This window comes from Hemitrygon akajei, chromosome 3 (genome assembly GCF_048418815.1).
Source record: "Hemitrygon akajei chromosome 3, sHemAka1.3, whole genome shotgun sequence".
NCBI classification, from domain to species: Eukaryota; Metazoa; Chordata; class Chondrichthyes; order Myliobatiformes; family Dasyatidae; genus Hemitrygon; species Hemitrygon akajei.
Genome location: NC_133126.1, coordinates 187,436,229 through 187,461,236, shown reverse-complemented (window position 1 = coordinate 187,461,236; position 25,008 = coordinate 187,436,229). Strand labels below are relative to the sequence as shown.

Sequence of the window (25,008 nt, the reverse complement as noted above, 5' to 3'; positions counted from 1 at the left end):
AGAAGGCCCACCAGCACCTTTACTTCCTGAGAAAGCTGAAGAAATTTGGCCTGTCCCCTAAAACCCTCACTAATTTTTATAGGTGCACCATAGAAAGCATTCTTCTAGGGTGCATCACAACCTGGTATGGAAGTTGTCCTGTCCAAGACCGGAAGAAGCTGCAGAAGATAGTGAGCATAGCCCAGCACATCACACAAACCAATCTTCCATCCTTCAACTCACTTTACACCACACACTGTCAGAGCAGTGCTGCCAGGATAATCAAGGACAAGACCCACCCAGCCAACACTCTTTTTGTCCCACTTCCCTCTGGGAGAAGGTTCAGGAGCTTGAAGATTCGTACGGCCAGATTTGGGAACAGCTTCTTTCCAACTGTGATAAGACTGCTGAACAGATCCTGACCCGGATCTGGGCCGTACCTTCCAAATATCCAGACCTGAGTTGCAGTACCTTACTTTCCCTTTTCTATTTTCTAATTAAGATTTATAATTTAAATTTTTATTATATTTACTTTGATTTGTACTTCAGGGAGCGCAAAGCGCAGAAACAAATATCACTGTGATAATTTATGCTCTAGTATCAATTGTTTGGTGACAATAAAGTAAAGTTTCCCACCTGCAGTCCACGGATCACTTGCTTAACGGTATTGGGTTATGGCATTGTAAAGTTTGGGAACCCTTGGCCAAGGGTGACATACAGAGGGAAGGAGCACTTCACACCTCCTTTGGTAGAGACACATCTCTACCCCACCACCCAGATAAATGCTGAAAGGATGAAAAACGAACAACTTTAGAACGTTTACTACAAACATTATAATAAACAAGAGAAAATCTGCAGATGCTGGTAATCCAAGCAACACACACAAAATGTTGGGGGAGCCCAGCAGGCCAGGCAGCATCTGTGGAAAAGAGTATAGTCAACATTTTGAGCCCAGACCCTTCATCAGGACTGGAGAAGAATAGATGCAGAGTCACAGTTGGAAGAGTTAGAACATTATTATAATGTGTTTATGAAATTGTGAAGTTCACGTATGAATGTCAACTCACTTTTGACTTTCTTTGCGATTAGTTTCAAGGCGAAAGAAGTCATGGAGTCATTCTGTTCCTGTACAGTTTACTCTTCTCAAGGACTCTGGAAAAGTAAGGATTTGCCAATGTGGACTAATTCAAGCATGTTTTCTGCACTAAAGGATTAAATTGTTCGATCAAGAAATGGAGAAGAACAGGAAAAAGCACACTAGTTTATTACTGAATCCTTGTTGAAAGAGTAAATGTTTTTAACCACTCCTGTGCCCTAAGATGTTACATTGAATCAGAATCAGGTTTATTTTCACTGACAACAAAAGTCATGAAATGTGTTGTTTTTTGGCCCCTATACAGTTCAGGCTCAACAAATTCCTGTATGTTACAATAAAAAGTTAAAGAGTGCAAGGAGGAATGGCCAGGTAGTGTCCATGGGTTCATAGACCGTTCAGAAGTTTGATGGTAGTGGAGAAGAAGCCATTCCTAAAACTTTGAGTTTGTGTCTTCAACCTCCCGTGCCCGATGGTAATAATGAGAAGAGAGCATGTCCTAGGTGGTGAGGCCCCTTAATGATGGACACTGCCTTCTTGAGGGACCACATTTGGAAGATGTCCTTGGTGGCCAGTTTGTACCTATGAAGGAAGTGAATGAGTCTGCAACCCACTGAAGCTTTTTCCCATCCCGTGCATTGGTGCCTGCAAACCAGACAGCGATGCAATCAGACAGGGCTCCACATGGTACTGTACATCAGTAGAAATTTGCTAGATTAGATTTGCTAAGTAGATACCTGGAGATGCATTGTAGGTAGAGTTTTCAGACATGGGACATTACATTCACAAGTGCTTTTAGGGTTTTCTTTCATTAATGGCCACAAACTGGTGGCAGTAGAGCAGGTGACATGTATACTTAATATAATCGTGATTCATTTTAACGTTTCCTCGCTATCAGTAAGAGGCAATGAATGTCTTCCTTAAAAAAGACACTAAAAAGAATGCACCACTAATTTTAAAATTCGCTGCTTCACAGTCTTAAGCAGTCTGATTGATGTAGCGAACATTGTACAGTGGAGGGAGCTTACTCTTTCCTGTGGAGGAGGCTTAATGAGCTGCTGATGATTTTGTTCATTACAGGCTTCGTAAGGATATGGACCATACAACCTCTCATCTCCTGCAGCTAAGCCTGGGGAATTTCACTTGTCGGCAAGTAAGTATCAATATTTTAACATGCGTGTACTATTTATATCTCCCTATTTCATTCAAAAAGAGTCCACTCCTAAGGTCCAGACTGAGAAAAAGGCCTCTTGTATCCATCCAGTCAACATTTCCCAGAATCCTGTGTGCCCAAATGAAGCAGCTTCAGCACAGATTTAGCCCCCCCACCACATACTGGCTTGGGGACTGTCAGAGTAGCTGGACCCATTGAATATGGTCATGTAGCTATGACATGGAAACAGGACCTTTGGCCCACTGAGTGCATGCTAAACATCACCCCTTCTTACAATCATTCCACCCAGCCCAATTTATTTGACCCCCCCCCATTCCCACCAGCACCCTAAACCCCTCGCTCAGATGCTAACACTCATCTCCACTGCGACTTTAATGGCTCATTAATCTACCAGTCTGCTTTTGTTAGACCGTTAAAAATACACATGGTCACATGGAAAACCTGCAGACTCCACATGGACAGCACTTGGAGCTGTGGGGAAGCAGCTCTGCCTGCTGTACTGCCTTCAAATGTCCTTGGAGTTCATAAAGACAAGATCAGAAGAAATAGGAGAAGGATTGGGCCATTCGGCCCATTGACCTGCACTATCATTCAGTCATAGTCAGAGAAAAGTACTGCACAGAATCAGGCCCTTTGGCCCATCTATTCCTTGCCAAATCATTTAAACTGCCTACTCCCATTGACCTGCACCGGAACCATAGCCCTCCATACCCCTACCATCCAAACTTCTCTTGAACACTGAAATCCAGCTGGCATGCACCACTTGTGCTAGCAGCTCGTTCCACACTCCCACGACCTCTAGTTGTAGTCTCACCCAACCTCAATGGAAAAGGTGATAGGTGAATCATGGCTGACTTTTTTTTACCCTATTATCCTGCCTTCTCCTCATAACTCTCAATCCCCTTACCAACCAAGCAAACATCGAGTTACACCCAGGACACCTGGGAAGACAAAATATTAAAATACAAAAATATTGAAATATTGAGAAAACAAATGGTGTAGTTTTTTAAAAAAAAATAACATTTTCTAATGAAATCGGAAATGTGGAAAGGTTGAATGAGCTGGGCTTTTCTCTTTGGAGTGGAGGAAGATGGGAAGGTGTATAAGATAATAAGTGGCACAGATAAAGTGGACAGCTGAGACTATTTAGCCGGCTGGTGGCGTAGTGGCATCAGCGCCGGACTTTGGAGCGAGGGCTCCCGAGTTCGAATCCAGCCGGCTCCCTTGCACGCTTTCCATCCGTGCTGGGTCGAGCGTCGAGCTAGCAACTCGGCCTCACAGAAACAAGAAAGCCTGCTAATAAACTGGTGTCACAACAGCGTCCCGATGACTCCACTCGAAGTTAAGGGCTTTCTTCTTCTTCTTCAGAGACTTCTTTCCCAGGGCAGAAACAGCTAATACAAGAAGGATGATTTTAAGGAGACTGGTGTAATTGGTAGGAGGCTAGTGCCCATGGCGGAGCTGACTGAGTCTACGTCCGTCTGCTGTGCATTGGCCCATCCATACTAAGACAGTGAAACAACCAGTCAGAATACTCTCCAGGGTGCATCCGTAAGAACTTGCCAGATCGTTAGTGACATATCAAATTTCTTCAAACTCCTAATAAAATACAGTATTGTACAAAAGTCCTGGGCAATATATTGCCTAAAACTTTTGTAGTGTGCTGTAGTAACTTTATATATTGCTGCCCTGTACTGCTGCAAAAAAAAACATGTTTCATGACGCATGTGAGTGCTGGTAATCCTGACTCTGATCTGGGTCTCTGTTGTGGAGTGAGAGTGGGAAGGGGGCAGGGAGAGGGGAATCATGGGTGGGAAAAGGGGAAGGGAGAGGGGAGAAGCGGGAAGCAGAGAGATATTCTGTAAAGATCAATAAACTAATTGCTTGGAATCAAATTACCTGGCCTGCTGTCTCAGGGCTGGGTGCGTTTGCACCCGTGCCACCCTCCATCTCTTGCACCCCTCTGCCTCCCTTCCCACACCCCTCCTGCAGCACTCCACCCTCACTGTTCCCAACATCCTTTGCTCCCACCAGATTTACAAACTCGCTCTCTGCTCCACGTTGACAACTACAGTACTGTGCAAAAGTCTTGGGCTCCCTATCTATCTCTATGTACCAAACACTTTTGCACACTGCTGTATAGCCTTATTTGTGATTGCATCAAAATGTTGGGCCCAGTTGGACCTTCAGGGATATTCGCACCCTGGAACTGGAAGTTGATCACCTCTCATCTCAACAGAAACGTTCCAGCCCAGACAGCATCTTGGTAAATCTCTTCTCCTTACATGTCCTGGCAACATCCTTGTGAATCTTTTCTCTTGCTTTCCAGGCTCTTATAAACCTGATGCTCACGGGTAGAGCCAGTCCGAACGTTTTCAATGGAGATCTTCAATATGATGACCAGGGTGCCTTGCTGAAAGATCCACAACATGGAATCCTTGCCCGAAGTGATGTGGGTTATCTCTACTGGAACAGGCATGAACTGGACCACGAAAAGCTCCCACAGGTAACTTCTTACTCTTTACAGTTGTAAAACTGATTCTGTAATGACGTGTTGGGGCTAGAGGTGTGTCGGTGGGGATGGGTGGATGGGATGAAGGAAAGGTGCTTGTTTGGATCTCGTTATCTTGTTGCTGTTGCTTGTGTTGTTCTGCTGAAGATTGTGGGCATGTGATATTGGGGCCAGGATGTGTGGCGACACTTGCGGGCTGCCCCCAGCACACCCTTGGGTTGTGTTGGTTGTTAACACAAATAATGCATTTCTCTATACAGTACTGTGCAAAAGTCTTGGGCACATATATACTGCTAGGGTGCCTAAGACTTTCGCACAGTACTGTAGTAATTTTATGTATTGCACTGTACTGCTTCCACAAGGGAAATCATGACATATGTAAGTTTTGTGTTGTTTCATGTAGCACCATAGTCCTGGAGGAACGTTGTTTCATTTTCACTGCGTACTGTACCAGCAGTTATGGTTGAAATGACAAAAAAAGACTTGACTTGACTTGACTTGATAAACCTGATTCTGATATGAGTCTCTATTGTAGATTGAAAGTGGGAAGGGGGCAGGGAGAGGGGAATCATGGATAGGAAAGGGGAAAGGGAGAGGGGAGGGAGCAGGAAGCACAAGAGAGACATTTTATAATGATCAATAAACCAGTTGTTTGGAATCGATTGACCTCGTCAGGTATCTCAGGACTGGGTGTGCCTACACCCGCGCCAACCACATGTCCCCCCACTCTTGGCACACCTTCTCTGCCATCCGTCCCACACCCCTCCACCAGCGCTCCACCCTCACCATTCCCAACATTTTCTCCTGCCAGATTTACGGCTCTCCACTCCACATTGACAGATACAGTACTGTGTACCCTAGCTATCTATATTTGCCTCAGACTATGGCATAGTACTGTATGTTTCGATTTAACAGTACGTGTGATAAATAACTCTGAATCTGACTTGGTATCTGGTTTTTCTGAGCTCTCTAAAAGGAATAAAAGTCTTACTCTACATTCCCATCTCAACCAAGAGCCACTAAATCGACCTTTCTTTCAGTGAACTACCAATTTGCTTTTAGTCAGCAAAATGGATAAAATAAGATATTTCAAAGTGCTAAAAGCATAATATATTATTAGAAACAACCTGCTAAAGTGCTTAAAAATATTATACAGTATGTGAAAAAAAAATGGAAGGGTATGTGGGAGGGAAGGGTTAGTGTTATGCTTTGTAACTTCAAAACATTAAGCTAATTCCAAGGAAGACATGGCAGTCCGAAATGTGAGTTCCACTCCGTGCTTACTTTAGGCAAGGCATACAGCATCACGTTGTAATGTGATGACATATGTAATTCATGAACTTATACATATAACCAATAATTAATTATTTAAATGAACAAAAATGCTTAATATCAAGCAAGATTACTCAAGTATTAAATACGCAGCTGTTAGATTGATCTTGGAGTAGGCTAAAAGGTCGACACAACTTTGACAAGGTCCCGCGTGGGTGGTTGGGCCAGTCATTTGGCATCAGTGATGACGCAGTAAATTGGACTAGACATTGACTTTGCAAGATAAGATGGCTGCCTCTCTGACTGGAGGCCTGTGACGAGCAGGGATCAGTGCTGGGTCTGTGGTTGCTTGTCATCTATATCATCGATCTGGATGATGATGTAGTATGCTGGATCAGCAAATTTGTGGATGACCCCACGTTTGGGGATGCAGTAGACAGCGAGGAAGGCTAGCAACATCTTCAGTGGGATCTGAGCCAGCTGGAGGGAATGGGCTGAAAAATGGCAGATGGAGTGTAATGCAGACAAGTGTGGAGTGTTGGACTTTGGTGGGACAAACCAGGGTAGGACTCACACGGTGAGTGGAAGAGCACTGAGGAGTGTTGTAAAACAGAGGGATCTGTGAATACAGGTCCATAATTCCTTTAAAGTGGCAGATCAGGCCATAGAGGGAGTTTTGACACATTGACCTTCATAAATCAAAAGTATTGAGTACAGGAGTTGGGATGTTATGTTGGGATTGTATAAGACTTTGGTGGAGCCTAATTTGGAGCACTGTGTGTAGTTCCGATCGTCTACCCATACCTACAGGAAAGGTGCCTTGATAATGTAGCAGTGAGTGCTACACTGTTACACTCAGGGTGTTCCAGAGTACAAGAGTTCAATTCCAGCACCGTTCTGGAGGCTCTCTGTCCGATCAGTGGAATGCGTGGGTATTCTCCGGATCCTCTGCTTTCCTCCCACAGCCCAAAGACGTACTGGGCAGGTTAATTGGTCATTGTAAATTGTCCTGTGATTAGGTTAGGGTTAATCGGGGTTGTGGGGTTGCGTGACTCGGAAGAGCGTACTCCACACTCTACGACTCAATGAATAAATAAGTTATCAATAAGACTGAAAGAGTGCAGAGAAAACTTGCAAAGATGTTGCCAGGACTTGAGGTCCCGAGTTGTAGAGAAAAGTTGAATAGGTTAGGAGTTTATTCCCCGAAGCGTAGGAGAATGAGGGGAGATTTGAAAGAGGTATACAGAATTATGAGGGGTATGGATAAGGTAAATGCAAGGAGACTTTCCATTGAGGGTGGGTGAGACTAAAAATAGAATCATCTGTTAAGGGTGAAGTATTTAAGTTGAACGTGACAAGGAACGTCTTCACTCAGAATGCTGAGATTGTGGAATGAGCTTCCAGTGGAAGTGTTCAATGTAGGTTCACTTTCAAAATCTAAGAAGTTTGGAAAGTAATGTATGGGAGGAATATAGGATCTATGGTCTATGTGCAGGTCAGTGGGACTAGGCAGAGTAGATGGGCTGAAGGGCCTGTTTCTGTGCTGTAGTGTTCAATGAATAAGCTCTAATGAGAGATTATCAGCCTGAAATATTAACCCTCTTTCTCCCTTCACAGATGCTGCCTAACCTGATGAGCATTTCAGTCATCTTCAGTTTTATTTCAGATGTTCAGCATCTGCAGAGTTTTGCTTTTGGTCAGAGTAAGCAAGTTTCTCCGGTCTTCCTTATGAATTCTCATCAGGACATTCTTCAAAGTATAATGAACAACCAGTTCATGGCATTGGCCCACTTTGAGGCACCATTGCATATGGTTTAGAAAGGCCGGGCACTCAAAGCAAATTCCAGTTTATTGTGTGACAGGGACTGATTGCTGAACGAGTTGCCTGAAGCTAATGAGCTGAAGAGCCATGTGTTAATGAGGCAATGCATTCCTTTTATGGATCAATGGAAGTCTGGTGACAGACTTTCTGCATGTAATTAATGAATTATTTATGCAGCAAAACTGTGGGATGTCACATATGCACCTTTTTAATTCAAGAATTGCAACAGATCTTTAATAGTGCAGTGCATGCTCACATTTTTCTGAGGGAGGTTATCAGGTGCCAAGTTTCAGTCATAAACCAATCTCAAAAGAGCTATGCTAAATGTCTGATCTCTTCCTTCAACACAGTAGAAACTGTACACAGTCTCTGGATTTCTGCCAGTGCTTCCAGTAATCCAAGGGCACCAAAAACTCTGGGACAAACTTCAGGGCATTCCAACACAAACACCCCTCACCAGAATAGTAAAGATGAAGATAAGCTTTGTTTGTCACAGGTGCATCAAAACATTGAAAAATACAGTGAAATGCATCAAAGCCAACACAGTCCGAGGATGTGCTGGGGGGCATCCCACAAGTGTTGCCATAGTGGGGGAGTCTCGGACCAGGGGGCAAGGCCTCAGAACAAAAACATGTCTCTTTAGAACAGAGATGAGGTGGAACTTCTTCAGCCAGAGAATGGTAAATCTGTGGAATTCAATGCCTGAGAGGTCTGTGGAGGCCATCGTCACTGGGTATATTTAAAGCAGGGGTTGATAGGTTCTTGAATAGTCAGGGTGCCAAAGGTTACGAGGAAAAGGCAGAAGGATGGGTTTGAAAGGGATAGTAAATCAGCCATAATGGAATGATGGAGCAGACTCAATGGGCTGAATAGCCTAATTCTGATCCTACGTCTTTTAGTATTTTGGCCTTAAATGGGCAGCGCAGGCTCGATGGGGCAGAAGGACTATTATTGTGCTGTATTTCTAAATAAAAAAATAAAATAACTTAGTGCTCAAGAATCCTCCAATGTAGACAGGCCTGTATTCTGCCTCCCTCCCTTTGCTGAAATCAGCAATCAACTCCCCAGTCTTACCAGCATTGAGGGAGAAGTTGTTGTGGTGCATCACCCTACCAGGTGTCCTATCCTTCTACCATACACTGACTCATCACCACCTGTGATTCATTAAACAACAGTAGTGTCATCAGATCCCTAGGTTTATTGCTATTAACTGAACTGTTGACACGAATGCTGTCTCGGTAAGGGCAAATATAGTGCCCTCACTTCACCCACCAGCTCCTGCGCCTATGGGTCCCACGACTAGTATTTGCCCTCCTGCCCTTACTACCAGTAATAAGCCAGAGGCTCCAGGCCCAGCCCGCTCCAATCCAAGGACCTGCGAAACAATTCTGACCTCAACCCAACGGATAAGATGTTGACGAGACCGCAGACGGAACATTGTGTTCACTCTTGGTCACTCTGCTTACTGGAAGGATGCAATTAAGCTGGGAATGGCCCAGTAGTGGATACAGCCTGGTGCGTCACTGGTAAAACCCTTTGCACCATTGAGCACATCGACACAAAGCACCATCACAGGAAAGCAGCATCCACCATCAAAGAGCCCACCTCCCAGGTCGTGCTGTCATCGGCAAGAAGGAACTGGACCCTCAAGGCTCACACCCCTCTCACACTCAGGAACAATTATTACCTCCTAGCCATTAGGATCTTGAACTAAAAGGGATAACTTCACTTGCCCCATCAGTTTCCACAACCTATAAACTCACCTCAAGGACTCTTCATCTCATGTATTGCTTTTTTTTTTAACTTTCTGTATTTTCAGTCTGTTGTACACCCAAGTTGGGGCAGAATTTCATCGATTCTATTATGGTTATTACTCGAATATGGATTTATTGAGTATGCCCACAAGAAAGTGAATCTCAGGGTTGCATGTGGTGACAGAGGTGTACTTTGATAATAAATTTACCTTGTACTTTTTCAACTTTTTTTTTAATTGCTAAGGGGATTTACAGGGTGTAGGAGCAATCTGAAAGTTCACACAGAGTTGGTGTTCAAAATAACGGGTGATTTATTTAAAACTGGTTACACCAGGAGACCAGTCAAAGCTGCTCTCCTTGAGCAAGAGGTTTGATACAGCTTTTACATTCTCAGTTGATGAGACAATTAGTAAAACTACATTTTGGTAACAGAATGGTGGCTCCGGGAAGATGTAATTCAGTAACAGACAAGACCCTGATTACAGAACAAAATTATTGTCCACAGGTCTAACAGTAAATCCATTTTTCAATGACAAATAGATTTGTTATCCCTGTTATAACATAATCAGTGAAGTTTGATTTTGCAGTGTTTACCGAGCTTGGCAATTAGCTTGCAGACATTTCATCAAAAGTCGAGGCGATGTCCTCAGTGCGCAGTTCTAAGTGTTTCTCTCTGGGAATGCTCGCATTTATATAGGCCCCTATTTGCTTACGTTGGTCGTGATTGGCTACCCCTTCAGTTGACCTATGAATTCTATTAGCTCAAGCCAACAGAGAGGGGTAGAGCATGTTGGGACTTTACTCACTGGAGTGTTGGAGAACAAGAGATGATCTTACAGAGGTGTATAAAATCATGATGGGTAGAGAAAGAGGGCATATGCACAGTCCCTTTCCCAGGGTTAAAGAATGAAGAACTAGAGGGTGTAGATTTAAGGTGAGAGGGGAGAGATTTAAAAAAAACTGAGGGGCAACTTTTTTACTCAGAGGATGGTCAGTATATAGGATGAGTTGCCAGAGATGGTGATTGAGGCAGGTACATTCGCAATATTTTAAGAAGTACTTGGACAGATTCATGGATAGGGAAGACTTAGATAGGTGCAGACGAACAAGAGAAGTCAAATCCAACATAAAAGCCAAAGAGAGGGCATCTAATAGAGCAAAAAATAGTGGGAAGTTAGAGGGTTGGGAAGCCTTTAAAAACCAACAGAAGGCAACTAAAAATGTCAAGAAGGTAAAGATGGAATACGAAAGTAAGCTAGCCAATAATATTAAAGAGGATATCAAAAGTTTCTTCGGATACATAAAGTGTAAAAGAAAGGTGAAAGTAGATATTGGACTGTTGGAAAACAATGCTGGAAAGGTAGTAATGGGGGAGAATGAAATAGTGAATGAACTGAATAAGTATTTTACATCAGTCTTCACTGTAGAAGACACTAGCAGTATGGTGGAAGTTCCAGGTGTCGGGGGCATGAAGTGAGTGAAGTTACCATAACTAGAGAGAAGGTTCTTGGGAAACTGAAAGGTCTGAAGGTAGATAAGTCACCTGGACCAGATGGTGTACACCCCAGAGTTCCTGAAAGAGGTGGCTGAAGATATTGTGGAGGCATTAGTAATGATCTTTCAAAAATCACTAGACTCTGGAATACTTCCAGAAGATTGGAAAATTGCAAATATCACTCCACTCTTCAAAAAGGAAGAGAGTCAGAAGAAAATAAATTATAGGCCAGTTAGTCTGAACTCCAGTTGGGAAGATGTTGGAGTTGATTTTTAAGGATGAGGTCTCAGGGTACTTGCAAGCACATGATAAAGTAGGCCGTAGTCAGCATGGTTTCCTCAAGGGAAAACCTTGCCTGACAAATCTGTTGGAACTCTTTGAAGAAATAACAAGCAGGGTAATTAAAGGAGAATCACTTGATGTTGTGTACTTGGATTTTCAGAGAGCCTTTGACAAGGTCCCACACATGAGGCTGCTTAACAAGCTACAAGCCCATGGTGTTACAGGAAAAATTCTAGCATGGATGAAACAATGGTCGATTGGCAGGAGGCAAAGAGAGGGAAAGAAGGGAGCCTTTTCTGGCTGGCTGCCAGTGAGCAGTAATGTTCCACAGGGGTCTGTGTTGGGACCGATTACATTTACATTTTCTGTCAGTGATTTGGATGATGCAATTGATGGCTTTGTTGCAAAGTCTGCAGATGATGTGAGGATAGGTGGAGGGGCAGGTAGTTTTGAGGAAGTAGAGAGGCTACAGTAGGACTTAGACCTGCACTTGATCATGCACTTTGGTAGAAGAAATGAAAGGGTGGACTATTTTCTAAATGGAGATAAGGTACAAAAAACTGAGGTGCAAAGGGACTTGGGAGTCCTTGTGCAGGATTCCCTAAAGGTTAATTTGCAGGTTGAGTCTGTGGTGAGGAAGGCAAATGCAATGTTAGCATTCATTTCAAGAGGACTAGGACATAAAAACAAGGATGTAATGTTGAGACTTTATAAAGCACTGCTGAGGCCTCACTTAGAGTGTTGTGAGCAAATTTGGGCCCCATATCTTAGAAAGGATGTGCCGAAACTGGAGAGGGTTGAAAGAAGGTTCACGAAAATGGTTCCAGGATTGAATAGCTTGTCATATGAAGATAGTGTTTGATGGCTCTGGGCCTGTATTCACTGGAATTCAGAAGAATGAGGGATGGCCTCATTGAAACCTATTGAATGGTGAAAGGGCTTGATAGAGTGGATGTGTAGAGGATGTTTCCTATGGTGGGAGAGTCAAAGACCAGAGGACACAGCCTCAGAATAGAGGGGCGTCCTTTTAGAACGAAGATGAGGAGGAACTTCTTTAGCCAGAGAGTAGTGAATCTGTAGAATTCTTCGCCACAGGCGACTCTGGCTAGCTTAGATAGGTATCTTGGTCAGCATGGTCTTGAAGGGCCTGTTAGTCTTTGGGCATGCTGTATGTCTCTATGACAGTGCATAGAGTCAGGTCTTATCTGCCTTGGCTCAAGTAGTTGGATTCTAGCCTGAGAGATCTCAGGGTTAGCTCAAAGCACAAGTCTGCAGATTCATAAATGGCAGATCTCCTGTGTAGGCAGGAGGTTGAGGATTAACTTTATTTGTCACACGTACATCAAAACATCGAAGTATACAGTGAAATGCGTTGTCTTGTGTCAACTGCCAACACAGTCCATGGATGTGCTGCGGGCAGCCTGCAAGTGTCACTTTACTTCGGATGCCCAGAACCTACGAACCCTAAACTGTATGGCTTTGGAATGAGGGATGAGCTCCCGCAGGAAATCCACACTTCACAGGGAGAACGCACAAACTCCTGCCGACAGCAGCGGAATTTAACTCTGATCGGTGACCACAGGCGCGGTAGAACATCACACTAACCGCTACCCTACTGTGATGCTCAATACTGAACAACTGGTAAGTCACCACCAGAGGCCAATTGGACTCTCAGCTCGTGAGATGTGACGTGGATCATATCACTGGCCTTTTTCAATGCTGCAAATAAAGACACAAAAGACTCCGGATGCTGGGATTTGTAGCAATAGACGAAACACCAGAGGAATTCAGTGGGTCAGGCAGCTTCTGTGGAGAGAAATGAACAGTTGACATTTTGGGATGAGATTCTTCATCTGGACTAAACGAGCAGAGGGGAGAGAGCAAGTTTAAGGAGGTGAGGGAAAGGGATGTCAGGAGATAGGTGGATCCACGGTGAGGAGGGTTGATAGGCAGAAGGAGGCAAAAAGGGTGGAAATAGACATATTGGGAGGTGATATGTGGAGGCACAAAGGGATGAAGGTGATGAAATCTGATGGGAAGGCAAGGTAGAGCATGGTAGCAAATGAGGTAGGTGGGAAGGGCAGATAGGATCAGTGGGGGAGGGAAATCAGTGGGAGGAGTGGGGGTGATGAGTGGAGGAAGAAAAGGGGAAAGGAACCGGGTGAAATGCGCTGGGGCAGGAGGAGGGGGAGCTGATCAGATGGAGAATGAAAGAGACAGAGGAGGAGCAGGTTACTAGGAACTGGAGACGTATCTGTACTTGGATAATAAATTAACTCTGAACTGGAATTCAATGTTCCTGCTGTCAGGTCGTGGGTGACCCAGATGCTGGTCCTCTAACCTGGGGGTTCCCAAGCTGGGGTCCATGGACCTCTCGGTCAATGTTGGGAAACTCCTGCTCCAGTCTGTGTTCAGCCTCCGTGAACACAGTGGGAATGAAGAGGGAGATTACAGTAAAATGGCTTACTTTCTCAATTTCTAACTGTGCCGTAAAAAACCTTGGAGCATAAAGTTAAAACGTGGGAGGATTGGGGAGGAGGTGAGAAGATCTTCTTTCACTCCGCGGGAGGAGAGTGTCTGAAACTCGCTGCCTGAAAGGGTGAGGTTATATAAACCCTCATTCTGTTTGTAATTAACTGAAGTGGCCTGAGCGACTTTTAGGAGGTTAGAGGAGGAGAGCCAGCTCTTCTCCAACCAGTCCAGACGTGATGAATTGAAATGGACTGTATCTATGTCATAAATATTCTATTCTTTCTAAGTCTTTCTGGAGGCTTCTATGTGCTTAATGGGACAAATTGCCTCCCTCGTTGCTGTAGGATACTGTGACTCAGTTGACACAGTCAAAAACCATTAGACACGCTACTCATCCCAATTAAGTCCAATCTGATCTGGTCCAAAGGCGGTGTGGGAGAGAGCAGAGGCCCGGCAGGAACGCTGGGATCTGTGCTGGGTTGGGAGCTGGCCCGTCCTGTCAGTGCCGCTCTCCAGTGTTCACCCATTGGACGACAAGCTAGATTGCATTCATTTGCAGTGCATCAGAGCGAGACGAGGAACTGCTGTGCGCTTGTTCTTGTAGAAATGTGGCTCCGGGACAACATCCCATGCACTACCGATCTTTAGACCGTGCCACTGAGGGACGTGGGCTAATATTTTTTTTGTAACTGTATGTGCTGTTGTAACTAGTGTGTGATGGGATGTATTGTGTTTTGAGCCTTGGCCCCAGAGGAATGATGCTTCGATTAGCTGTATGCATTTGTATGGCTGAATGAATATTAAACTTGAACTTGAAAGGCCTTTGGATTACAAACCGTTCTACACCATTTGTTTGGCAATAGAACAGCTTTGCCAGTCATCCTTATGCTTGGTTACAGACAGTTCTACACCATTAGAACAGCTTTATCAGTCTTTGTGAACGACATATGAATTATTTCTTCTAGCTATTAACCTTCAGTTGTGACCTTTGCAGCAACACTTCAGGGAACGGCTCAACAGAAAGAATACTCTTCCAGGTACTTATTGAATGGATCAATGGAACCAGGTTCCATGCGCGTACCTTACTGTGTTTATTATTTATTTTTCATTCATTTATTGAGATACAGTGCGGACAGAACAGGTCCTACTGGCCCCTCAAGCCACGCCACCCAAGAATCCCCTGATTTAACCCTAGCCTAATCACGGAACAATTCACAATGACCAATTAACCTACTGACAGGTCCGTTTTTGGACTGTGGGAGGAAACCAGAGAACCTGGAGGAAGCTCACACAGTCACAAGAAGAACTTACAGGCTGCAGTGGGAATTTGACATGGATTGCTGGTACAGTGAAGCATTACACTACCGTATTGAATGTGTAAAACATACAAAAGAGGGAGGGTATACTTATCTTTCCACTTGGTCGAATGGCTTTAGAGTGACCTTGGTGACTTTGTTTTTCCAGGTAGGAAGCATGTTGAAAACTCCAAAGCTGCCGATCTGGTTGTGTAACATCAACAATGCCTTCAGCGTCTTCTTCAGCACAAAGAGACAGCTGCTGTCCAACTGGAAAATGGAACACGTCTTTGACTTGTATTTTTACACCGGCCAGCCTTCACAGACAAAATTGGTCACACTAACAATAGGTATGGACTACTCCATTCAACTTAAACCTCTTGTTAGCTTTGGCTTGGTGGGCTGCATTCTGAACCCAGGATCCTGAGCACAGAATCAAGCTTATGTAAAGATGTAATGCTGAGATTCTACAAGGAAGTCATCAGTCCGTATTTGGATACTGTGAGCAATTTTGCGTCCCATTTCTAAGGATGTGCTGACATTGAAGAGGATCCAGAGGAGGGTTTGCAAGAGTGAGGAGTGTTTGATACTCATTGAAGTACAAGGGTGAAATTTCCTTAAAGACAGTCAAATATGGAAAGGCCTAGATAGAGTGGACATGGAGAGAATGTTTCCATTAGTGGGGGAGACTCAGACCAGAGAGCACAGCCTCAGGATAAAAGGATATCCTTTTAGAACAAAGATGAGGAGGAATTTCTTTAGCCAGAGGTTAGTGAATCTGTGGAATTCATTTCCATTTTCGGCTGTGGATTCCAAGTCATTGGGCATACTTAAAGTGGAGATTGATAGGTTCTTGATGAATAAGAGTGTCAAAAGTTACAGGGAGAAGGCAAGACAATGGGGTTGAGAGGGGAAATAAATCAGCCATGACGGAAGAGGAGAACAGACTTGATGGGCCAAATGGCTTATTTCTGCTCCTATGTCTTGTACACAAGTATATGTATGCACAGGTGCAATAAAGAATGTACTTGTAGCAGCATCACAGATATGAAACAACCTTGGTTTCCTTGGCTGTGTAAGTCTAGGGAAGGCAATCTCTGGCCTCGTCAAACTCGTGAGATTGAGCCGCGCTCAATCCCACCCCAAACCCCGGTTTGTGAGGGTGCTGTGTCACTTGCTACCCCGTTACAAATTAGTGCCACGAAATAACAGACAGTGCCCTGCATACGATTAAAGGAAATAAACTTATGAATCTTAACTGAAGGGTTAGCGAAGAAGAACAAAAAGAAAAGAGCCCCTTCTAATTAAACAGTCAAATATGCACGTGTTGGGGATCATCTTGAACTTCTCTGTCACTGACGCGCTGGGCCCTCGGTCAACGTGAAATCACACGCCACATTTCCGAACGCCACTCACAATCCATCCCGGACAAACGGGTCTCCCACCAGATCATATGCTACAACTGGTTCTCCCCAGTGTCTTCTCTCTCATCTCCTCTCGAACCAAAGCCCCAAGCCCAACCTTACTGTCCCTCACCAAGCAAACCTCCCACTCATTGGATGGCACACATCCCACATCATCCCTTATCTTCAACAATAGCCCAAACAAGCTGAGAGCAGGACAGCTCTTACAGAGCGGCTAAGTGAAATTTCTACAGCATAACAGTAAAGATGTGAACCAGGGCATTACATATATACCATCATATAAGCAGAATTCATAAGAAAATCTTAAACGTAGATCAACTGCAATTTTTTACGTAAGAACACAATTCGAACATAATTAAAATCCATTTTAGTGCAAAGTGATCAAAGCGGTTACAGTATTACTGAATTGTAATAATTAGTGTTGTTCTGGTGGGTTCAGGAATGGAGTGGTTGAAGGGATGTAGCAGTTCTTGACCTGGTCAGTGCAGAGGGAGTGCTACACTGTCCGATACAATGAAATTTGGATGGAACATTAGACCAGGGTCTGCTTTAGCCCTCTCAGGTGAATATAAACGATCTTCCAGCTTTGTTTTGAAGAGCTGGGGAGCCCTATTAAAGTTAATGCTTCAACCAGCATCACCAGTTCAGAACGGACATGCTCTCTGCTGTTGATGCGACCTCATTGAGGTTGACAATCCTATAAACTTATGAGTTGGGGATGAGAGTGTAAGTGACGGGAGAAGCAATTCAGAAATAATGCAGCAGAATCAATTAACTTCACCACATTATAATGTTGCAAACATCTCTCAGTACTTCACTTACATAAGGCTAAGACTTCATTCCTTGGACCATAGGAGGTTGAGGGGTGATTTGTTAGAGGTATACAAAATTATAAAGGTATATACTGGGGTAAGTGCAAGCAGTCCTTTTCCACTGATGTTAGGTTAGACTAGAAGTAAAAGTCATTGGTTAAGGTTGAAAGGTGTAATTTTTAAGGGGAACCTACAGGGGATCTTCTTCATTCAGAGGGTGGTGAGAGTGCGGATAAGCTACCAGCGGAAGTCATGGATGTGGGTTTGAGTGCAACATGTAAGAGAAGTTTGAATAAATATAGGAATGGAGGACTATGGCCCAGATGCAGGTTGATGGGACGAGGCAGAATAACAGTTCGGCATGGACTAGAAGGGCCTGTTTCTGTGCTGACTCAATGAGCTGGACCGTGATGAAGTCCCACAGAATACATCAGGACATCCTGACATAGGTGTGAAAACGAATAACGTTTTGTGTCCAGTTTTGGTCACCTACCTACAGGAAGGATGTAAATAAGATTGAAAGAGTACAGAGAAAATTTACAAGGACGTTACCAGGGCTGGAGGACCTGGGTCATAAGGAAAAGTCAAATAGGTTACAACTTTATTCCCTAGAACGTAGAAGGTTGAGGGGAGAATTGACAGAGGGATACAAAATTATGTGGGGTATAGAGAGGGTAAATGCAAGCAGGCTTTTTCCACTCAGGTTGGGTGAGACTAGGACTGGAGGTCATGAGTTCAGGGTAAAAGGTAAAATGTTTAAGGGGACATGAGAGAAAACTTTGATGCAATTTCAATTTCGATGATTACGAGAAGTTTGGATAGTACATGGATGGGAGGGGTAAGGAGGGCTATGGTCCAGGTGCAGGTCAATGGGAGTAGGCAGTTTAAATGGTTCGGCTCAGACTAGATGGACTGAAGGGCCTGTCCCTGTGCTGTAGTTTTCAATGACATTATAACTCTATGAAAAGCTCAATCCTTTTTTTCTCTCCTCCTCTTTCTTTACTACATCTTGGAACTTCATTTTTTGCAGTCAATGTTGATTCCATTCCCAATGTGAGGAGCTCAGCAATGATTGCTCTTTGTGTCTCTGTCCTGATTCCCTCACACTCCCAACAGAATTCTCAAATGGTATTCTTTCTCCCCCTCATCTTGCAGATACTCACTCTCATCACTGGGAAGAGGGGATGCATGGGAAGGAAGATGATCCCGAGAAGAGGACCCCTTCAGTGCTGATGACCATTCGCACCAAGTGGGAAGGAGCTGCAGTTGACTGGAATGGCACAGTTCCGTTCTACTAAAGCCGGGACATCGCAGAACTCTGTCTGACAATAGCCGACAACTGACCAACCCTGTTGTGTTGGGAGACAAAGGATTGGCAAGCTCAAATACTCAACTCCTTGGTACTGGTCTTTGATCCCATCTTCTGCTACTACTGGAACCTTGCTTCAACTTTCTCTTCCCTAGTATTTTTAAAAGGGTTGGATCAATAAGTTGCTGAAAACTCAGCAAATGATTGGACCTTACAAAGAGCGCACAAAGTAACTCAAATTCTGCAAGAGTATCAAAACACCATGTCATATACACATTGACAAATACAGTACTGTGCAAAACTCAAAAACAAGAGAAAATGCTGGAAATCCAAGCGACAGACACAAAATGCCGGAGGAACTCAGCAGGCCAGGTAGCATCTATGGAAAAAAGTACAGTCGACGTTTCAGGCCAAAACTCTTCGTCAGGACTGGGGAAAAAAAGCTGAGGAGTAGATTTAAAAGGTGGGAGGAGGGGAGAGAGAAACACCAGGTGATAGGTGAAACCTGGAGGGGGGGGATGAAGTAGAGAACTGGGAAGTTGATTGGAGACATGAGGTGAGGTGAGGGAGGGGAAAGGGGATAGGGAATGCAGAAAAGGGTGAGCGGGTTGGGGGACATTACCATCGATTTCTCAAACTTCCAGTGATACCAGCCCACCCCCCTCAGTTATGTGAAGAGTTGATATTGGACCACTGGAAAACGATGCTGGTGAGGTAGTAATGGGGGAAGAAAAGGCAAATGAACTTAAAGGGTACTTTGCATTTGTCTTCACTGTGGAAGACACTAGCGGTGTGCCAGAGGTCCATGAGTGTCAGGGAGCAGGAGTGAGTGCCATTGCTGTTACAAAGGAAAAAGGGCTGGGCAGACGGAAAAGTCTTAAGGTGGATAAGTCACCTGGACAAGTTGGACTACATCCCAGAGTCCTGAGAGAGGTTGCTGAAGAGATGGCAGATGCATTGGTCATGATCTTTCAAGAATCACTTGACTCTGGTATGGTCCCAGAGGACTGGAAGATTGCAAATGTCACTCCACTCATTAAGAAGAGAGGAAGGCAAAGAAAGGAAACCATAGGCCAGCTAGCCTCACCTCAGAGTGGGGAAGTGTTGGAGTCTATTATTAAGGATGAGGTTTCCGGGTCCTTAGAAACTAATGATAAAATAAGTCAAATTCACCGTGGTTTCTGTAAAGGGAAATCATGCCTGACAAATCTGTTAGAGGTCTTTGAGGAAGTAACAGGTAGGGTGGACAAGGAAAAGGCAGTGGATGTCATTAACTTGGATTTTCAGAAGGCATTTGATAAGGTACCACACGTGAGGCTGCTTAACAGGATAAGATCCTATGAGGTAACAGGAAAGATACTGGCATGGATACTGACAGGCAGGAGCCAGCGAGTGGGAATAAAAGGGGCCTTTTCTGGTTGGCTGCCTGTGACTAGTGATGTTCCTCAGGGGTCAATATTGGGACTGCTACTTTTCACATTGTTTGTCAATTATTTGGATAATGAAATTGATGGCTTTGTGGCAAAGTCTGCGGATGAATCGAAGATAAGTGGAGGGGTAAGTAAGTAAAAACAAATTCTCACAAGCTTCCTGAGCTTTTAATACCTCTGCGATGGATACCTGGAGCAGAGTGAACAGGGCAACCAACGAGGTATCTCCTTAATCAGCCATGAACTGGGAGGTTAACACGAGAAGGGAAAAGGAGGCGAGTGAATTCAGGAGGATCAACACAATATTAAATCAGGAACATCAAAATAAAGAAAAATATTGGATTACTAGAAAGGAGGTTGGGACAAACACATGAAACATTAGAAAAAGAATCTGATATTTTTAGGAATGAGACTCCACAATTAAATTTAATTTGGCTATATATAAATTTCAATGTTCAAAGTAAATTTATTATCAAAGTATGTGTACCATATACAACCATGTGACTCATTTAATAAAGACAAATAATAGAATCCATGACATTATGAAGACCAACAAGCACCCATTGTGCAATAATTTTGAAAGTAAATAAATAATACTGAGAACATGAGCAGCAGAGTCCCTGAAAGTGAGTCGGCTCAGCACTCTGGCGATCCGAGCCACCCCACTGGTCCAGGGGCCTGATGGTTGTAGGGCAACGACTGTTACTGGAACTGCTGTGTGGGGTCCAAGACTCCTGCCCCTCACCCGCCTGATGGTAGTAGTGAGAAGAGAGGGAAATGGGGTAAACTCAGACATATGGGACAAACTCAGGTGGGGATCTTGGCTGCCACAGAGTTAGAAATACTCAAGATTATTAACATTAGATTTATAAAGGCAGGACAAAATTAATACACAACACAGCAAACCCTAGTGTTAAGTGTGAAGTACCTTATTATTAAATCGATCATTTCATACCGCATTCTGAAATACTTTGTTTTAAATGCTGCGATTTTCAATTGGTCATCCAAAGAGATTGTCCTTACAAACTACTGAAGGAGCCTAATTGTTCAATTTCTAAGACCCGCAGTCTAAATGAGAATACACACGGAGGAAGGTAGTAAGGAATTGCATGGAAGTCCCTGCAGAAAGTGGAATGTGGCGGTGGGGGGGGGGGGGGTGTGAAAGATGCGCTTAGTGGTGGGATTCCATCAGAGATGGTGGGACTTATGGAGAATTATGTGCTGGATGTGGAGTCTGGTGGGGTGATAGGTGAGGACAGAGGAACCCAATCCCTGGTGTAGCAGTGGGAGGATGGGGTGAGGGCAGATGTGCACGAAATGGAAGAGATACAGGTGAGGGCAGCATTGATGGTGGAGGAAAGGAAGCCCCTTTCTCTGAAGAAGGAGGACATTTTGGTAGTTCTGGAATGAAAAGCCTCATCCTGTGAGCAGAAATGGTGGAGATTGAAGAACTGAAAGAAGGGAATGGCATTTTTACAAGCGACAAGGTGGAAAGAGGTATAGTCCAGATAGCTGTGAGAGTCAGTGGGTTTATAAAATATATCAGTGTACAGACTGTCTCTAGAGATAGTGACAGAGAGATCGAGAAAAGACCAAGTAAGTTTAAGGGCAGTGTGAAAAGTTGGAGGCAAAGTTGATGGAATTGATGAGCTCAGCATGGGTGCAGGAAGCAGCACCAATGCAGTCGTCAATGTAGCGCAGGAAGAGTTGGGGAGTGACACTGTTTATTTCCTTCCATCGATGCTGCCTGACCTGCTGAGTTCCTCCAGCATTTTGTGTGTGTTACTTTGGATTTCTAGCATCAGCAGATTTTCTCGTGTGTATGAAACATGGTTACAAGGTGGGATTGTGAGTACTCAGGGAGCGAGCCCTCACAACATTAATTGATCTCTTCTGCCAGAAGCTTTAAGATCATTTGTCCCAGCAGATGTGTCTGGAAAGCATCACATGCAGTGATATCTAGTACAAATTTGTATAATTACCATCACAGTTTTGGGATTGTTTAGAATGACAAGGCAAACACAGAAAGAACAAGAATTCACTCCTCAAACCTCAGTTTCTACAAAGGATACCCTGTTCATCTGAAACTTGTTGATACGTTTTTCTAGATCTTGGGAACTATACCTGTGTTCAGAAATTCTTTGTAGTTTGTAATCCTTTGTAATTCAGAAATCTTTTATAAATTAGACATACTCTGTTGGTGTTAAATGTATGTTCAGAATTATTTGTCTGAATTTAAATGTGTAAAATTAAATATAGATATTTTTAATCTTTGCAGCATGGTAGCATAGTGGTTAGCAGAATGCTTTACAGTACAGGCGACCTGGGTTCAATTCCCGCCACTGCCTGCTCAGGGTTTGTACGCTCTCCCCGTGACTGCATGGGTTTCCTCTGGGTGCTCCGGTTTCCTCCCTCATCCAAAGACGTACCGATTGGTAGGTTAGATAGATAGATAGATAGATAGATAGATAGATAGATAGATAGATAGATAGATAGATACTTTATTCATCCCCATGGGGAAATTCAACTTTTTTCCAATGTCCCATACACTTGTTGTAGCAAAACTAATTACATACAATACTTAACTCAGTAAAAAAAAATATGATATGCATCTAAATCACCATCTCAAAAAGCATTAATAATAGCTTTAAAAAGTTCTTAAGTCCTGGCGGTTGAATTGTAAAGCCTAATGGCATTGGGGAGTATTGACCTCTTCATCCTGTCTGAGGAGCATTGCATCGATAGTAACCTGTCGCTGAAACTGCTTCTCTGTCTCTGGATGGTGCTATGTAGAGGATGTTCAGAGTTATCCATAATTGACCATAGCCTACTCAGCGCCCTTCGCTCAGCTACCGATGTTAAACTCTCCAGCACTTTGCCCACGACAGAGCCCGCCTTCCTTACCAGCTTATTAAGACGTGAGGCGTCCCTCTTCTTAATGCTTCCTCCCCAACACGGTCGTTGTAAATTGTCCCATGATTAGGCTAGGATTAAATTGGGGGGTTGCCAGGCGACGTGGCTCGAGGGCCAGAAGGGCCTATTCCGGCATTGTTTCTCAATAAATAAATAAATCTACTTTGTTAGCTCCTTGGTAGGGGACGGGGACCCACCACTCAAGCAGTGGGTATTGGCAGCTAGACCTTGCCACAGTGGGTAGACAGAGGTAAGCTAGCCCTTGAAGAGTAGATTGATCCAATACAACCTCCCTAGAGTGAGGGTACCCGTAGATACCTACAGTATCTTGGACAGGGTTTAAAATCTGCTTCTGAGTTTGGAGCTTTGTGGATACAGAACCCAATACTCTCCCACTACTCCGACCACAAGAATGGTGCAGCAGTCTCCAGAGTCTAAATGGCCTCCTCTAGAAATCATGTTGTTAAACTCAGGGAACAACATTAAATATAGAGTGTTTGTGTTCTGTAAAAAAAGTTCTTTTGAATATCTCTTGGTCATTTGTTTTAAACATCTTGGGCATGAAGCAGAAGGTACGATTTGACTGTCAGGCCTGAATTGCTCTACGAGTAATGAAGACTCTGTAACCCTGACATTGAATGTGGCTAGGGATTGCCTCATGAGTCTGAATGTGTTGGTGATATTAGTGGGAGAGTGGGGAAGGGCAGTTGGAGACAAGGGGCCATGTGAATGGAACCTCCAAGAATTATATACATCCAGATTTAGCAACAGCCAGTCAGTCTAATAGTGAGGGATCAAGAAGGAGAAACAGCATACACTCCGTGGCCACTTTAGGTACACCTCTACATCTGCTCATTCATGCAAATGCCAATCAAAAGGCAGCAACTCAAGGCATAAAAACATGCAGACGTGGTCAAGAGGTTCAGTTGCTGTTCAGGCCAAACATCAGAATGGGGAAGAAGTGTGATCTAAGTGACTTTGACTGTGGAATGATGGTTGGTGCCAGACAGGGTGGTTTGAGTATCTCAAAAACTGCTGATCTCCTGGGATTTTCATGCACAACTCTAGAGAGTTTACAGAGAATGTTGCGGGGGAAAAAATATCCAATGAGCGGGAGTTCTGTGGGAAAAACTGCATTGCTAATAAGAGAGGTCAGAGGTGAATGGAGAGACCAGTTTAAGCTGACAGGGAGGCGACAGTAATTCAAATAATCACACGATACAACAGTGGTGCGCAGAAGAGCATCTCTGAATGCACAACATATCAGACCTTGAAGTGGATGGGCTACAGCAGCAGAAGACCACGAACAAACACTCAGTGGCCACTTCTTGAGGCGCAGGAGGTGGCCACTGAGTGTATATTCCTATTCACCACATAAGTGGTTGCAATGTCGCGTCCTCTACAACTCTAATACCTCATCTGCATCTCCTTCAAAACAGATTAGTTGTAATTGAAATGAAAACTTGGCACCCAACCTTGTCAGCTGCCGCAGAATCTGCAGTAATGAGCTTAACTGCATCAAAGAGGTTCAACAGCATTTAGATTATAAACACAAAGTCTTCTGAATCCAATATCAGTCCAGATTGATCAAGCTTTATGAGATAAAGAGCTAAATCCAAGCGAATCCCGAATAGATGGCTTTGTCAATCCTTGATCGTATAAAAAGATTATAAGTCAATTTCAAGCCTTTTAAAATTGCTTTGTATGGTCCACATCTCCCTTTCACATTTCAAATGCTGGCGTTTCACCTATAGATGGCAGTAAACGGCCACTATGTGAAGGTTTAATTAAAAATTGCTTTAATACTGATAAGCTCCTGCGACAACACTGCAGCAGTGATGACCAAATTCTGCAGCATTGGAAGGGAAGATATTTCATTAAACAGCTTATATTCATTCTCAGTATAGTCAAATTAATATTAGTAATTCCCTGCAATCCATTCAGCTGCAATGTCTTGTGTAATTTAGTAA

The 25,008-nt window shown here is 43.8% G+C and overlaps 1 protein-coding gene across 1 annotated transcript in view; it reads left to right on the top strand.

Annotated features, from left to right (window-relative positions):
• mindy4b (MINDY family member 4B) overlaps positions 1-19,238 on the top strand; it is a 49,030-nt gene extending 29,792 nt beyond the window's left edge. The window contains exons 8-12 of the mRNA XM_073038904.1: positions 1,069-1,139; positions 2,153-2,225; positions 4,576-4,752; positions 15,320-15,500; positions 18,542-19,238. Of these exons, the coding sequence (XP_072895005.1) occupies positions 1,069-1,139; positions 2,153-2,225; positions 4,576-4,752; positions 15,320-15,500; positions 18,542-18,684 (645 nt within the window). The 3' untranslated portion in view covers positions 18,685-19,238. The remainder of the gene's footprint in view (positions 1-1,068; positions 1,140-2,152; positions 2,226-4,575; positions 4,753-15,319; positions 15,501-18,541) is intronic.
• Positions 19,239-25,008: the final 5,770 nt, after the last annotated feature.